The 16,019-nt window shown below is 42.6% G+C and overlaps 1 protein-coding gene across 7 annotated transcripts in view; it reads left to right on the forward strand.

Moving 5' to 3' along the window:
- SETDB1 (SET domain bifurcated histone lysine methyltransferase 1) overlaps positions 1-16,019 on the forward strand; it is a 214,653-nt gene that overhangs the window by 145,442 nt on the left and 53,192 nt on the right. For all 7 annotated transcript variants that reach the window (XM_068253260.1, XM_068253256.1, XM_068253262.1 and 4 more), the window contains 3 exons: positions 11,105-11,318; positions 13,350-13,510; positions 14,491-14,531. In XM_068253260.1, the coding sequence (XP_068109361.1) occupies positions 11,107-11,318; positions 13,350-13,510; positions 14,491-14,531 (414 nt within the window). In that variant the 5' untranslated portion in view covers positions 11,105-11,106. The remainder of the gene's footprint in view (positions 1-11,104; positions 11,319-13,349; positions 13,511-14,490; positions 14,532-16,019) is intronic.

Consider the following 16,019-nt stretch of genomic DNA (forward strand, 5'->3'; position numbering starts at 1 on the left):
CCCACTATATGAGTGGTGCATCATCTGAGGGAGACCACACACTTGACATTTCCATGGGAGGTCCCAGCTAACCTCATCTCAAGTTGTCGCCTTGGAATGCATACAGGGTCAGTGTCCCTGTATACTTGAGTATATACGGACAGTTCCAAGTTGATACTGTACTGTACAAATGTATGCAGTTTGAAAATGGGCCAGTTAAATCCCACCTTGGCTGGATTTGATTGATCATTCTTCTGCATAAATTTGCATAATTCTGCCTCAACTCCGTTATTAGCATCTCATTGCCCTTTTCTACTAACCACTATGCAGTTGTAGCTTTTGGCATAAGGTAATTTGTGCATGTTAAAATGCGGGCTAATGCATTCCTAGAATTTGTATTGCTTGTCATGGTACATTCTTAAAGAGACTCTGAAGCGAGTCTAAATCCACTTTTTTAACTTTTATTATTGTTAAGCACTATAAGCCCTGCTAAACTGCCGCATCCCTGCGGCAAAACGAGAGGTTTATACCCCCGAAATCCTCTCTGCTGAGTCCGGGGTGCGTGCGCGTCAATCCCCGCTGATTGCTGCCTCTCCACGCCCCTCTCAATCTTCCTTCACTGAGAGGGGCGGGGAGAAGCGGAGATCCACAGGCAGACTGACACGCAAGAAAGTCGTGGATTTTGCACAAGGGATTTGGGGGGTATAAACCCCTCGTTTTGCCGCGAGGATGCGGCGGTTTAGCAGGGCTTATAGTGCTTAACATTGAAGCGAGTCTAAATCCACTTTAACTTATTAGAGTCTCTTTAATGGATAAATTGTGGACCCTCCTTGGTGGAAATGTGGTGGCTTGATTGTGGACAATTTGAATTTACTTTTTTTTTTCTTCCTTGTTGATTGCTACTATGTAGTGGAGAGGAACGCTTGCACCAAATACTGTTTTTTTTCCAGTTAGGACTTGTTTTGTTTCAATGTGGTGTATAGTTATAGGCAAAGTACAAAATCCTTGCAATCCAGTCATTTCTAAATAGGGGATACCATGCCTGACCATTCTATAAAGTGCCAGTAATATGCATGCAGTTTATAGTGCAAAAGGAGGACCCACTAAGGAATGATGGGGATGACTTTGTAAGTTTTAAGAGTACCATGACAAATCTTTTATCAACTGTAAAGTATTTGAATTGATAAAATGCAAGGTTTATTTAGTCAGTGGCTGAAGACTGGGGGAGAGGGGCACTGTAATAAAACCATTTGTCGCAATATGTACAGTGCTAGAGTGTAATTTCAAGACAAGATTTTTGATAATGGTTATAATATTGTAAAAGAGGATTATTATGCAGGTAGCCACCGACTTATGAACGGCCCGCCAATACGAACGGCATGGATTCTCTGTTTCCATGGGCACAAGTCAAAAAATTCAAATTGGACTTGTCGTATTTGAGAAAATCGATTTTTAAGAAAAAATGGATTTTAAACTTGTATAAACAGGTACAAAGGGCAGAGGTGGCACAGAGGAGGTACAGAGGACAGAGATGGCACAATGTTCCGACTTAAGAACAGATTCAGGTTAAAAGAGTTGTCAGAGCAATTTGAATAAAATAAACGCTACTTACCGGGGGCTTCCTCCAGCCCCAAGCTCCCAGGACCTCCCTCGCCGCAGCTCTGCCCGCAGCCGTTTGCCGGAGCTCCGACCCGGTCCCCGGCGATGACGTCAGAGCGACCTGGAGGTCGCTCTGTACTGCGCCTGCGCGATTGGCACTGTCAATCACCGCCACGTCGGCCGAAGCGGACTGTGCAGGCGCAGAACTACTGCGCCTGCAAAGTCCGCTCCGGCACACGTGGCGGTGAAATCCGGTAAATCTATAGAATGCCATGAACAGTACCACAATTATGAATAAAACTAGTAAAAAATTTTTAAAAGAACACCCCCCGAAACTAGCATGCGTTTCTGCCTCCTATACCTTGCCTGCTTCAATGCAGTAGAAAGCTATGGTAAACATCGCTCAAGTGTGTCAGCTTCCCATCCACTCACATAAATCTGAAAGAGAAGATATTTTCCTGATTATTATACAGGGCTGTGGAGTCGGGCAATTTTGGGTGCCTGGAGTCGGAGTCGGGAAAAAATGCACCGACTCCGACTCCTAATGAATTTGCAACTGTAATTAAAATAGAAAATATGATAACATTTTCTATTTCTCAGATAATAGTCATTAAAAATAATGTATATATACAGTAATAGCTGTGCTTAGTCCACAAAAATGAAATAAACCAATCAAATTTAGTTACCTGTGCTGCTTCAATAAAGCAGTCCCCGTATTTTTAAGGTCAGATATACATATCTGATTGTGACTGTATGTATGATGTGTACACAAGAATCTCTTATATATACTAAATAACATCTATGCTGTAAGAATAAAGCCTGATGTGTAGCTGTGTCACTAATAGAGATGGTCAATGAGATCGAAATAATTCTCCATTGATGCTGATTTATGCAAATGTATGCACTCCCTTTGCTGATGAAATCAAATAATTTGATATGTTGTTAAAATTTGGTTTGGTAACTACAAATTAAAGGGTACCTGAGACGGATGAAAAGTAAAGTTTTATACATACCTGGGGCTTCCTACAGCCCCCTTCAGGCTAATCAGTCCCTCGCTGTCCTCCACCACCCGGATCTTCTGCTATGAGTCCTGGTAATTCAGCCAGTCAGCGCTGTCCGGCCGCATGCCGCTCCCACAGCCAGGAACATTCTGCACCTGCGCAATAGTGCTGCACAGGTGTAGTATGCTCCTGGCGGCGGAGTGTGTGCATGCGCACTACGCCTGACTGGCTCAAGTACCTGGACTCATAGCAAAAGATCCAGGTGGTGGAGGAGGACAGCGAGGGACTGATTATCCTGAAGGCGGCTGAAGGAAGCCCCAGGTATGTATAAAACTTTAATTTCATCTGTCTCAGGTTTACTTTGTTACACAGTAGTACTATACTCTACATATGCACTCCCCACAGAGCTGCAGGGAATCCACTGAGAATGCTGTGCACATTGAACACAGAGGGGTTGTCTGTTTACAATCTCCTCATTCCCCTGCAGAGTACCTGCACATCATTCTTACATGTACCCACACTTACATTGCCTAGGGCCTGATAGATGTTCTTTCTTCCGGTTTGTACCTTTTACAAGTACTCTTACCAAGGACTAGTTTTAGTCTAAAGGGAATAAATATAGTAGTCTACATATCCTTCTCACTTCAGTTGTCTTGTAAAATTACTAAGCTTTGGCAGTTAAGAGACGAATTTCATGTTACATACTTTTAATCAACAAAATTGTAATATGCAAATTAGAGGAGTCGGAGTCGAGGAGTCTGAGTCGGTGGAATCCTAAACTGAGGAGTCGGAGTCGGTGGATTTTTTGACCGACTCCACAGCCCTGTTATTATATCAGTCGAATGTCGCCTGGTTTTAATAGTTTTTCGATTTTGTTGCCTGATTTTAAACTGTGAGAGTTAAAAAAACTAAACCTAAATCACATTCTGTACATGACGTTGTCTAGCAGTCATGCTCACATGATTGCTTCAGGCCTCTCCCAGGTCTGTAGCAGGGATCATGTGGAAATCTTGCTGCATCTTCTGGCGCTTTCAGATCTTGGAGGTGAGTTCTGTGGCTTAAGAGAGTTTTTTTACTTCCTTAAAGGGAACCTTAATTGAGAGGGATATGGATGTTTCCTTTTACACAATACCAGTTGCCTGGCAGTCCTGCTGATCTCTTTAGCTGCAGTAGTGGCTGAATCACACACCTGAAACAAGCATGCAGCTAATCCAGTCTGACTTCAGTCAAAGCTCCTGATCTGCATGCTTGTTCAGGGGCTGTGGCTAAGGGGCTGATACAGGGGCTGATATAGATACAGGATCAGCAGGAGAGTCAGGCAACTGGTATTATTTTAAAAGGAAAATCCATATCCTCCTCAGTTTAAGTTCCCTTTAACTACTAAGCTGTTTGGTCAGAGGGAGGAATGACATAAAGAGGTCATATGACTCCTCCCGCTAGACGAGGAACATTTGCGTTTGTTTGGTTGTTTTGATTTTTTTTTTTTGGGGGGGGGGTTCCGCAGTCAAATCAGATATAGAATTGGGTGGGGGGTAAAAAAAAAAGTTGTATTGTTTGATGTTTGGGTTTTATTTTTCTGTGCCTAACATTGGTTTCCAAGGCGCTGAGGCCCACAGGGGTGCTTTCAAGTTGCACTTTGGAATCAACGGTGATAGCCTAAAGTTCCAAAAAGCATTAGACTAATGAAAGTGGGTGGAGGTGAACCCACAGCAGCAATTACTCCAAATCGCAATTTGTGCTCCAAAGTATAGGATCGCTGCAAAAAGTCTATTTGAAATCACTGTACAAAAGCAATTTTTCATAAATTTTACTACCCACAAAGAAAAACAAATCCACTAATCGTGATCACTGTATAAAGCATTGTTAATTACATTATCAAGCGTTTTTTAATCACTCAAAATTGCGCCAGAAAATGCTATGCCTAGTGCAATCGTTCCTTTTGTTGGGTCCCAGGCTTAAACCTGTCTGTGATAATGTTAAAGAGGAGCTGTCAGCCATACTATCTCAGAAAAAAAAAAAAAACACATATATAAGTAGATAAATACTTCCTCTACTTGCATAACATCTGTATTGCACTGTCCACGTTTTGATTTTAGTGATTTTTCTACAGTAAAAAAAGAGAAAATCCTTCTTAGCATTTCCCATTTTAACTGTGGCTATTTTGATGCCAATCCTGACGTCATTTTCTCCTACTCTCCTCTGCCTGATCGTGTATGAATTGCCTGCCCTCCACTATAGAAAGTGCATTGTCTCAGCATGAGAAATACTGGCCAATCAGAGAGGTACAGAGGTGTGGGAGGGGAAAGCTGGAGGGAAAGAGGCTTCAGCCAATCACGCTGCATTAGTCAAGTCTGAGGAGTAAGTAGAAAAGCAAAACGACAACCTAGCATGCCCTGCAACTTCCTTTTTGTGTACCAAATTTTGTGTGTACCAGATAAGTCAGGTAAACTGGGGAGTGATCATCAACAAGAAAAATAATAGTAACTTTAACTTTTGGATTACCTGGTTAGCATCCTTATTACTTGTTTACCAAATAAAATTATAGAATTGATTTTATGCCCGACAGTTACACTTTAATATAGATACTGAACCAGCAGCCAACCAAGAAACTCTCTCCCCTCTTTTTCTCGTATTTATAAATATTAATGGTTCCATCTATTGACCTGGTAACATCAGCCTGCATCTATCACTTTATTCTGCACGCACCTTTTGTTGTCGGGCATATTTGAAAAGCAGGTGAATTTACAGTTTAATTACCTGCGTTCAAAGAGTTATTATTGTAGACTCTCTTTACTCTGAATAATTCATTGTTACATTATTTAAGAAAGTGGATGTTCCATTCCTTTTTTTGGTAGAAACACCATTACTGTAATGGTGACTTGTTCTGTGTATTTGCTGGAAGTCAGTTTGGCCTTTACATTCTTGTTGTATGGCTTTCACTGCAGTGCGTAAAAAGTTGCACATTGCAGTGTATCTTCATTTGAAGATGGAAAAGGTTTCTTCGGTTGTCAGTGTTCTCCCCATAAATTGTTCACAGCTGGGTGGCATGAGAAAGTATCCGGGTGGGGTGCTTACAGCATAGGAGGAGGACCAGGAGGCGAGCTGATGACAGCCGGGTGCTCACCAAAATTAGCTGGGTGGAGCACCCGGCTAAAAGAGCTTGGGGGAAGGGGGGGGGGGGGGGGGGACACTGGTTGTCTTTTGCTGTTGTGCCAGTGCTCTGGAAATTTCAGAACCGGTATTGTCAGAAATGGAACTAGAAATGTCTTCCGTTGTTACCAGTGTACATACACCATGTTCAGTGGATTGTCATACTTGCTGTAAATGTGTACATTGGAGTCATGGTATTTCCACATGACCTATGCAGACAGGCATAAATGTGAAACAGATTTTCTTGTGCAGTGAGTACACATAGCTGTCCCATGCTGACAGGGGCCCACCTGATTCCTGTTATTTGTGACTGTAGAAACCGTTTCCTCTTATATCTTGGCCACTTGGCTACCCTGTCCCCTTGCTGTCTCTTAGCTATTGGTCAGTGAGCTGAGGGGGGCAGCCAACCAACTAAGGTCAGAAGCCTATCTCTCACTGAGACGACAGTTGTTCAGATTGTGTAAATCAAATATGAGGCTGTAATGTGCTTGGTGCCCACCAGGGAACAGATATTGCTGTAGTAAAGCTTAGATCTATGCTCTCATCAGTGAAAACTTTCTTTGTGTGTTTTCCTGCTGTGACATGGTTGCACTAGATGGCAGCTTTCCAGCTATGGGTGTAACCCACTGATTTGTGCGCCATCTGCTGGCTAGCACAGACTTGGAGAGAGAGTATTTCACACCAGGTTTTATTCATGAGAAATGCCTGAAAGAATAACAGATCTGTTCTCCACAGTGCCAAGTCAACCTTTTTTCATTTGGCTGTTGTTTCCTGTAGTTCATTCTTCAGACAGGTTTTGATCGGACATACTTCATGAAACATGACATGCTCTTGTACTAGGTAGCCAGCAGAGGTCGCCAGAGTTACTTGTCACACCCAGATCTGGTGAGTTGCCAACTAGTTCATGTTGTAACATGAATGAGAACAATAAATATAGTAGGTACTGAAAGGTAACAGAAGTGTTTTGTATTATTTCTGACATTCAAAAGGTTTACATGTACACCAATTGGCCACAACATTAAAACCACTGTCGAGTGAAATGATTAACATTGATTGTGATTAATTAGGTTGCAAGTGAGCAGGCATTTGTTGAAGGTGATTTGTTGGAAGCAGGAAAAATGGGCAAGCGTAAGGTTTTCAGCAACTTTGACAAAAGCCAAAGCTGGATTACTGGGTCAGAACATCTGCAGGATGATGGTATTAGTTCATATGTTTGGATGATCAGTGTAATTTCCCAAAAGTAACACTGTGTTGTAGTCTATGGGAGGAGACAGAAAGCAGGAAGGGTCCACTACTGAGTACAGTGAATAACTTGCTTATCTCTGTGGATTTTTTTTTGTCTTCTTCAGTTAAAGAGAATCTGTACTGTCCGATTTGTACAATTAAAAACATACCAATCGAGTCACTGTGATCTTCTAGATCCCCCTTCAGTGTTCTCCCCAGAATTTTTTTCCAGCCGGGTGGCATGGAATAGTAGCCGGGTGGCATAAAAAAAAGTAGCCGGGTGGGTCGAGATGAAAATGCAGGGCAACTCTGCTTACAGCATAGGAGGAGGTGAGAAGGTGAGCTGATGACAGCCGGGTGGTCACCAAATCTAGCCGGGTGGAGCACCCGGCTAAAAGAGCCTGGGGAGAACACTGCCCCTTTGCCATTTCCACCGCTCCCTGCCGCGATCCTGGCTTTTAATCGCCAGTTTTAGGCAGTGTTTACAAACAAAAAAACATGGCTGCTAACCAGGAAGCAATGACTGTGTGTGTGTGTGTGCGTGTGTGTGTGTGCGTGTGTATATATGTATGTATGTATGTATGTATGTATGTATATATATATATATGTGTATATATATGTATATTGTGTGTGTGTGTGTGTGTATATGTATAATTTATATATTCTCATGTTACAGTATACTCAGTATACTACAAGTTTTTATTACATTGTGAATTATCATGAATTATCTGCACTCCAGTCTTGGATTCTCACAGTTTCTCAGCATGTGACAGGCAGCTCCCTCCCCCCTCAACCTCGCAAACTGCATCACAGGCAAGCTGAAACTGAGAGCAGAGACGCTGTCTGTGAGTAAACAAAGCACACAGAGCCTGCAGGGGCCGTGCATAACTTGTATTCATTACAACAGAGGCAGCCTATTCCTTCCGACAAAGCTTGACAAAGAAAAGATTAGATATATTACAGAGACAGTGCAACTAGAAAAGGCTGCAGTAATCCAGACCACATTAGAGCAGGTATAGGAACTTATAGGATACAAGAAATAAGGCTGAAACTTTTGTTAGTCTCTCTTTAAAGTCTATGCACACAAAATGGTGTTTAGATCACATGGACCTTATTCAACTGACTTCATCTTCTGTTTAAAATAACTTTTCAGCGCTCTGCAATTGAAAAAAGCAACAAGTAGGTGAAAAAGGGCTATCAACATTATTCTGAGTATTTTGTTGCTTGCTGGTGGGTTACAAAAGGCATTTTATTGATAAGATCTGGTGTTAAAATATCATCTTAGAGAAAACGTAGGAGAAAAAGCTAATTGAAAAAGGGCAACGATGAAAAATAATTGAAGAGACTCTGTTACAAAAATTTCAGCCTTATTTGTCCTATCCTACAAGTTCATATACCTGTTCTAATGTGCTCTGGCTTACTGCAGCCTTTTCTAGTTGCCCTGTCTCTGTAATATACCTTATCTTATTTTCTTTGTAAACCCAGAGAGGAAGGAGCTGCCTCTGCTGTGATAGGGACAAATTATGCACGCCCCCTCCAGGCTCTGTATGCTTTGTTTATTTCTCACTCACAGACGGGTCCCTGCTCTTAGTCTCAGCTGTGTCTGTGAGGCTGTGGGAGGAGGGAGCTGCCTGTCACATACTGACAATTTGTTACCCAGATACAAGTGCAGAGCCCAGACTCCTGGAAACAGCTGTGTTTATAAAGGAGTCTGAGGATTCTTGTCACGCTTCAGTGGCACAGAGCTGCAGAGGCAGAAGTTAAAACTTTTTCTAAACTTGCACATAACATCTGAAGGTTGCATTCACTGTGTAATAATACAAGCTTAAGGCCGTATACATCCTGTTTTTTTTTCAGTATACTTCCTGTTTCAGCGGCCAACTTTACTGTTTACAAAACAGTTTATAAAACTGTTATTTTATCTCCAATGTTGCGGTGAAAATGTCACAGAGGGGGCTAGGAGATGTCCCCGAACAGGCTGATATGTTTATATAACATTTCTTCAATATAATTCTCTTTAACATCAGGAAAGGAATCCCCTTGGATTCCAACTGTGTATAGGTGTCTTTAGTTGTCTGCAGACTGATTATTAGCGATCATTGTAAGGCCCCCTGCACACTGCATGCGATTCAGATTTTTAATAGTTACTGCATGCTGCGTTTCTTTCTGCATTTTTCTGTTGATAGCATTCAGGGAAAATCGGATCGCAAATCAGATTTAAAGTGTGCAGTAGGCCTGAACGATTTTAGAAAAAAATTGAATTGAGCGATTTCTGTTTGAAATTGCAATTTCGATTCACAATTTCCTTCAAATCAAGTTTTGTCCTCCCTCTGTGCCTGTTTGTTCCCCCTCTGTCCCCCTGTCTCTCTTTGTGCCACTTTTGCCTCTTTATGCCTCCTCTGGGTCTCTTTTGCCCCCTTTGTGTCTCTGTGCCCGCTCTGTTTCTCTGTGTGTCTCTCTCTGTGCCCCCTCTGTCTCTTTGTGCTCCCTCTGTGCCTTCTCTGTCCCCCAGCTGCATCAGTTCTGGACATAGCTTCAAGCACGAGTCCAGCGATGCCCGTCTTTCCACTTCTGCTCCTGCAGGCTCTAATGCACGAAATACTTCCTGTATGTCATGTGACATAGAGGAACCCAGAGTTTTGGCAAGAGCAATAGCCAGCAAACGACAATAGAGGGCGGACAGCGTTGGACTCGTGCGGAAGGTATGTCCAACGCTGCGGGCAGCATGCGCTGGGACTTTGGGGAGGTTTGAAGCCACTTCTTCAAACTTCTCCCATGTGGAAATGACGTGATCGCGATAATTGCCACTTTGACAATTGCGAAATTGTGATCTTGGTGATTGCGATTTCGGTTTGAATTCGATTTATCTTTCAGGCATAGTGTGTAGTGAGCCTAAGGGTTGTGACCCACTAGAAATTGCAAATCGCTCTTAAAAACCCTAGCGTTTTTTAGTGCAGTTTTGCTACTAAAAACAGCAGTTTCCAGAAATGCGATTTTGGGTCCTGCATTTCTTGAATCAAATTGCTCTGATAAAGCTGCAGGCACCATAAAAGCAACTTGCAGTCGCGGTAGTGGAATCACAGCCATAAGCTTTCATTAATCTAGCAGTTTGGAAATAATCAGTGAAAATGCTCGAATACTACCTTCACCAAGGAAGGGGAGCAGAGGGAGAACTAACTGTGTACGATGGAGCGGATTCCCACAGGCATGGGAGAGGGGAAAGCAATGCGATTGGGCAGTGTTCAGGCGTCGAGGATCTTCAGCAGATGTCAGGCGGCTGCTATACACACGTTCGATTGACTCGTTATACTCGGCCGAGGCAGTCTTTACCCTCCGCCATGGCTGAGATCAAACCAACGTTTATAAGTAGCTTAATGGGATAGCCATAGATCTGCTTGAGAGCAGAATTATGGTCAGTTTGCCCTCTGCTTCAACAGTTTTGCCACAACATTTTAACATCAAGGAAAAGAATCCGGTTTAAAAAAAAGTACCTGAAATATTCTCTGCGAACAAGATATGATATAATCATGTTTGATGGCTGCTGCCAGCATTAAAGGACACCCGAAGGCAAAAATAAACGATTGTATGTATCTATCTTCCTTCTCCTAAAAATGGCTTTTTAATATATTCCACAGTTTTATTTTGTTTAAATCTACTTTTTAAGTTTTAACATTTTTGCTCAATGACAAATTAATTGAAGTATGCCAGAGCTAAAAATCTATGAACTATTGACCCTTTTTATCTCTTTCCTGCTCTGTCAGGACTGAGTCAGCCACTTACATACCTGATATTTAACTCTGTCAGACAGAGAAAGAAAAAAAGGAACACAGCATAGTTGTTTGTGTGCTAGGCACAGTACCTACACGTGCCTATCTCATCATGTCACCTCGGGTATCCTTTAAATGTAAAATATTTGTGAAATATGGAGGAATTGTATCTACTCAGATGACGCTACTTTAGGATAGTTGCAGGTTAGACAACTTGCATGTACAGCAAAGAGTTTGGGGGAGAGAGATGGAGGTTTTTATTGTTGGTGCCAGACTGTAATTATGTTTCATTGTTCACTTTTTTTTTCTTTTTTTTGAAACCTATAAATGTCTTCTTGAGTGATATGTTTAGACTTACTCATGTAATGTCTTTGATTTCTCCAGCCATGGACGACATGGAGGTGAGCGAGCTGGAGAGTTTGGTGGTGGAGGAGCTGGGTATCTCCATGAAGGAACTTCGTGAGTTCATAGATAAGGAAGTGGAGAAGAATGAGTTCGTAAAGCAGCGGAAAGCCCAGTTATTGGAGCTGGAGCAGCTAGTAAAGCAGAAGGAGGAAGAGGTGGCCCACGTGGACAGCTTGTGTGACAATGCTACGAGGTAACAGAGCAGATCATTTCTCTTTATTTTAGGGTGTATTAGGACTTATTCAAAACTAGGATTTAATTGCCTATAGCAGTGATGGCTAACCTTTCAGAGGCCGAGTTCCCAAACTATGACCTAACATCATAGCGCAGCAGCGTTGGCATGCCAGCAGATTCGACTACACATGCCGGGTCTGGCACACATGCCATAGGTTCGCCAACGCTGGTCTATAGTAACGTCTTGCTGCCTACTTTTTACTCTTCCGTGCATGAATAAAGCAGAATCTTAGTGTGGGGTGTATTTTTTTTTAACCACTTTACCCCCACGCGTACGAATTTCTCCGTCCCTTATTCCATCCTTTAACCCCCAGGGACGGAGAAATCCGTACTTTCCGCGCTCCCGCTCGCTCTAGCGCGCACTCCCGCCGGTAAACACGCCGCCCGCCCGGAGATCAATGAACGGGAAAATCCATTCCCGTTCGTTGATCTAAGCCCCGCAATGATTGGAATTGGGCTGCAGTTATAGTTACATTCTGGGAGTCCAGGTGTCATGGCTATTTTTTGTTCACTCTTTTTGTGAATAAATACCCTGCTTTTTAAGAATTGGCAAGTGCTGGTCATCTTTACTTTTTTGCTTGCATCAAGTCTGTATCAGCCATACAGGCTAGACCTAGCACAGCTGTTGAAGCAAGACAGGTGTGCTGTCCAAGAAGTACAAAACATGAGTTTTAATTACAGTAGCATGCATTATTTAAAAACTATAAAGGCCGAAAACTGAAAAATAATAAAAAATGTTCCCACATTTTTTCCTATTTTCCCATTAAAACACATTTAGAATAAAATAATTCTTGGCATAATGTCCCACCTAAAGAAAGCCTAATTGCTGGCGAAAAAAACAAGATACAGTTCATTTCATTGCGATAAGTAATGATAAAGTTATAGACGAATGGAAGGAGCGCTGAAAGGTGAAAATTGCTCTGGTGGTCAAGGGGTAAAACCCCTCAGTGGTGAAGTGGTTAAGTAATCCTGTATCAAAACCACCTTATTCTTTCTGCTGGTAATCCAGAACCAGGCTCGTGGTGGGAAAAGTTGCTATTAGCTGTAACCTCTAGCCTGGTTCACAATGACCGCTGGAAGGGCTATATGTAGTGTGCAGCGGACCTCTAGATGACTCACTTCCCTAGGACCCGGATGCAGCAACCCGTCTTCTCTGTCTTTGGAGGCTCCCCATGTCTATGGCTTGATTGCTGTCTGTCACATGGCAACAGGCGGCGATCTTACAATAGCGATGGAGTGCCCCCAGGAGGATTAGATGAAGATGTGCGTAAGTCCAAATCCAGGGGAGGTAGATGATCTATGGGCTCTGCTGCACTCTGCATAGGGGATGTGGGTTCCTCTCTGGATACCTGTACTGAGGGGGTGGCACTTTCTTGCTACCCACACTTAGGGGTATTCTCAAGCTACCTATAGAAAAGGAGGGGGGATTGAACAGGCTCCACTTATACTTGGGAGACCTCTCTGGCTATCCATACTTGGGGAGGGGGGGGGGGGGGGGCTTTGCACTTATCAGCTACCTGTACTGGGGTCACTGGTTGGCTACCTGAATTGGAGGGTACCCACACTGGGGAAAGGGGGAGGGGAATCTCACTCTAGCTGTCTAAACTGGTGTGGGGGGGAACTCTCTGGATGCCTGTACTTGCTGTTCTGATTCTTTCCAGGGAAAACATTGCACCACTTTTAGATGCTAAAATCTGGAAATAATTAAGCTTATCAGGAAGTGCATTTTACTGTCCCAGTTCCATCCTGAACACAACTTGCATTAAATTTGCATGCAGGCAAGAACTATTAGCATCTCATTGACATCTCTGTTCTTGCAGCCTAGGTATGCACCCATAGATCTAGTTCCTAGAGGGAGCTAACCATTTAGCCACTGTCTGCATATAATACTAATGCAGTTCATCAGTGTGTTGTACCATTTGGCTACTAGCTCTCGGTAATACTCCCTTCAGCACCGGCAGTCACATGACTTCTCTTATCGGTATTGCAGGGCTCTTGAGGATTGTGAGGTGTTAGTGAAAACACTATATAGCGAGATGGGCATCACCTACAAGGAGAGCAGCTCAGAAGATGACGAGTCATCCAAACCTGTAGAAGTTATTGAGATTCCAGATGAAGACGAGGATGATGATGTCATGAGTGTGGGATCAGGTTGGTGATGACCTTTCTGTTCAGTTTTGTGAACGTTTCAGAGGTTGAACTTCATCTCATTTATTAATTTAATGTACAAGTTTACTGACGTGTATAAAGAAGAACTGTGCTCAGTCTTCGTTTTTACATAATAGTGCATTAGAGCTAGAAAATGTTATTGCTATGTAAGATTTCTGTTCATTTCCATCCTTGTGATATTCATCTTGAATTTCCAATCTAGCCAAAACTGCATTCTGCATAATGCATTAGAGGCGGATGCCATGTTACTGGTTCCCCTAATGACTGGTTTTACACTGGACTTTTGTAATGCGGTGCAAGCATCACAACACAGATATTAGGCTTCATATGACCCTGCGCTACGGTGCGGTGACAGGGTCAAACACACATGCCCATCTCCTGGCTTGTGATGTACTCGCTGCTGGGCAGGAAGTACATCACTGGGATTTCTGTCCTGCGCATCTGCGTCACACTGCGCTCCCGTAGTTTACACTTAGTGCGTCACCTATTGACTTGCATTACTGCAAAATCTGTGCGGCAGGCATGGATAATGTGGTAACGCACCAAAAGACTATGCGTCAGCATTGCAGCGATTAGGGTACGTATGCCGCATCACATGAAGCGTGCAAGTCTCCATAGACTTGCCATGTCCCTTGGGGGGTGGGGGGGGGGGGAGTGTAATACGCAAGTGTGAAAGAATACAGGGAGAAAGCGCTCCAGAAAGATAAGGCACTCCACTGAGCAATACAAAAATCTTTATATATAGATAGAAAGTAATTATATTAAGTATCCTCACTGGTTTCAGGTAGGACCCCATTCTGGATGAAACACAGGTTTCAAAAGTGCTGTATAATATTTAGTGCAAATGCCTGATAATACAGGTAAACAGATAACCAATGGATAAACAAAATGAGATGCTGATCCTGTCCAGCAGGTAAAAAGTAATTACATAATATACATATTTTTTTTCTGCTCTTCTTCAGGTGATGTTGTCATTAGCAAAGCCCCTAAAGAGAAACGATTGGTAAGTATTTTCAGGGTACTTTACAGTGAACTGAATCATTTAATGGTCTCCTTCCCTTTTACATAAAAAAAAAAAGCACAGAACCATATTGTTTAAAAATGGAGGACTCTTAACAAACACTAGGGGTCAGGTGCACTTGTATTTTATAATTTTAGAATATGTACACCCTGTGTAGGTTCCAGGAATAGTTGCAATATTTTGCCAAGGCACGGGGTTAAAAGGATAACACTTGGTGGCATAGTAGTGAGTGTTTTACATCAGAAGACCTTCAGTGCCTTACAGCAAACCTGAACTGAAAATGAACTTGTGAGATAATGAATTGTATGTTTAGAATGAATGGTGAATAAACTTAAAATAAAAATATAAAAACTCCAGGGAAGTTTTACAGTCTGAATTTCTAAGTTCGAATTTAAAGTACTCATGAACTGAGAGAGATATGGAGGCTGCCATATTTATTTCCTTTTAAACAATACCAGTTGCCTGCCAGTCTTGCTGATTCTCTGCCTCTAAGGCCTGGTCCACACTAGGTCCGGAAATGTATCCGTGGCTGCGTTTTTCAAACCTGATGAAAAACGGAGTCCCGGATACTAATGTTCAAAATAGCAGCCAGCCTCACCCAAGTAAAAAAACGGATCCGTCTGCGTTTGCGGGGACCCGTTTTCAAAACCTGAACGGAAGTTCCGGACCTGCTGCATTTTCACGCAACGGATCAGGACCACGGATACACGCAGGGGTAGTGAAAAGCAATGAGAAAACGCATCTCCAGCTCCACAGGCAAAAAACTGATGTGAAAACGGATAGCCTGAGCTTTATGATTGGCCCAAAAAAATCCTCCCACTCCTTCCTAATGATAGACGTTTTCTGTCAGGGAAAAACTGAACGGAAACTGATGCAAAACTGATGCACTTTCATCAGTTTGGAGTACGGTGGTACTTACCCTAATCTTCCCCTGATCCGGACTACAGTGTCCGTCCTGCAACTGTGTTTAGTGTGGACCTAGCCTAATACTTTTAGCCGTAGACTCAGAACAAACATGCAAGTTAGGTGTTTGACTAAAGTCTGACAAGATTGGCCGCATGCTTGTTCCAGTAGTGTGATTCAGACACTACTTCAGCCAAAGAGATCCACAGGACTGCCAGCCAACTGGTATCTTTTTAAAAGGAAATAAATATGGCAGTTTCTATATCCCTGTCACTTCAGGTGTCCTGTAAAACCACAGCCATGATAGTGTGATATCAAATCTGCTGCATGCATCTGCAAAACAGACTAATAGGCCTAGAACTTTACAGCCCTTTCTTGTTATCAGCATTGTTTGTTTAGACAGAAAGAAATCTTTATTAACCCTTGCAATATAAAAAAAATAGAAAGGACCTTTAGACAAGCTATTAAGAAGCCTTAGGGTCTGTTTCCACTACACGCAGATTGCATGCAGAAAAACTGACTCCAATGAATGCCAATGGGAAAATCTGCATCAGAAAAATCGCGTTT

Source organism: Hyperolius riggenbachi, chromosome 9, assembly GCF_040937935.1.
Source record: "Hyperolius riggenbachi isolate aHypRig1 chromosome 9, aHypRig1.pri, whole genome shotgun sequence".
Lineage (NCBI taxonomy): Eukaryota > Metazoa > Chordata > Amphibia > Anura > Hyperoliidae > Hyperolius > Hyperolius riggenbachi.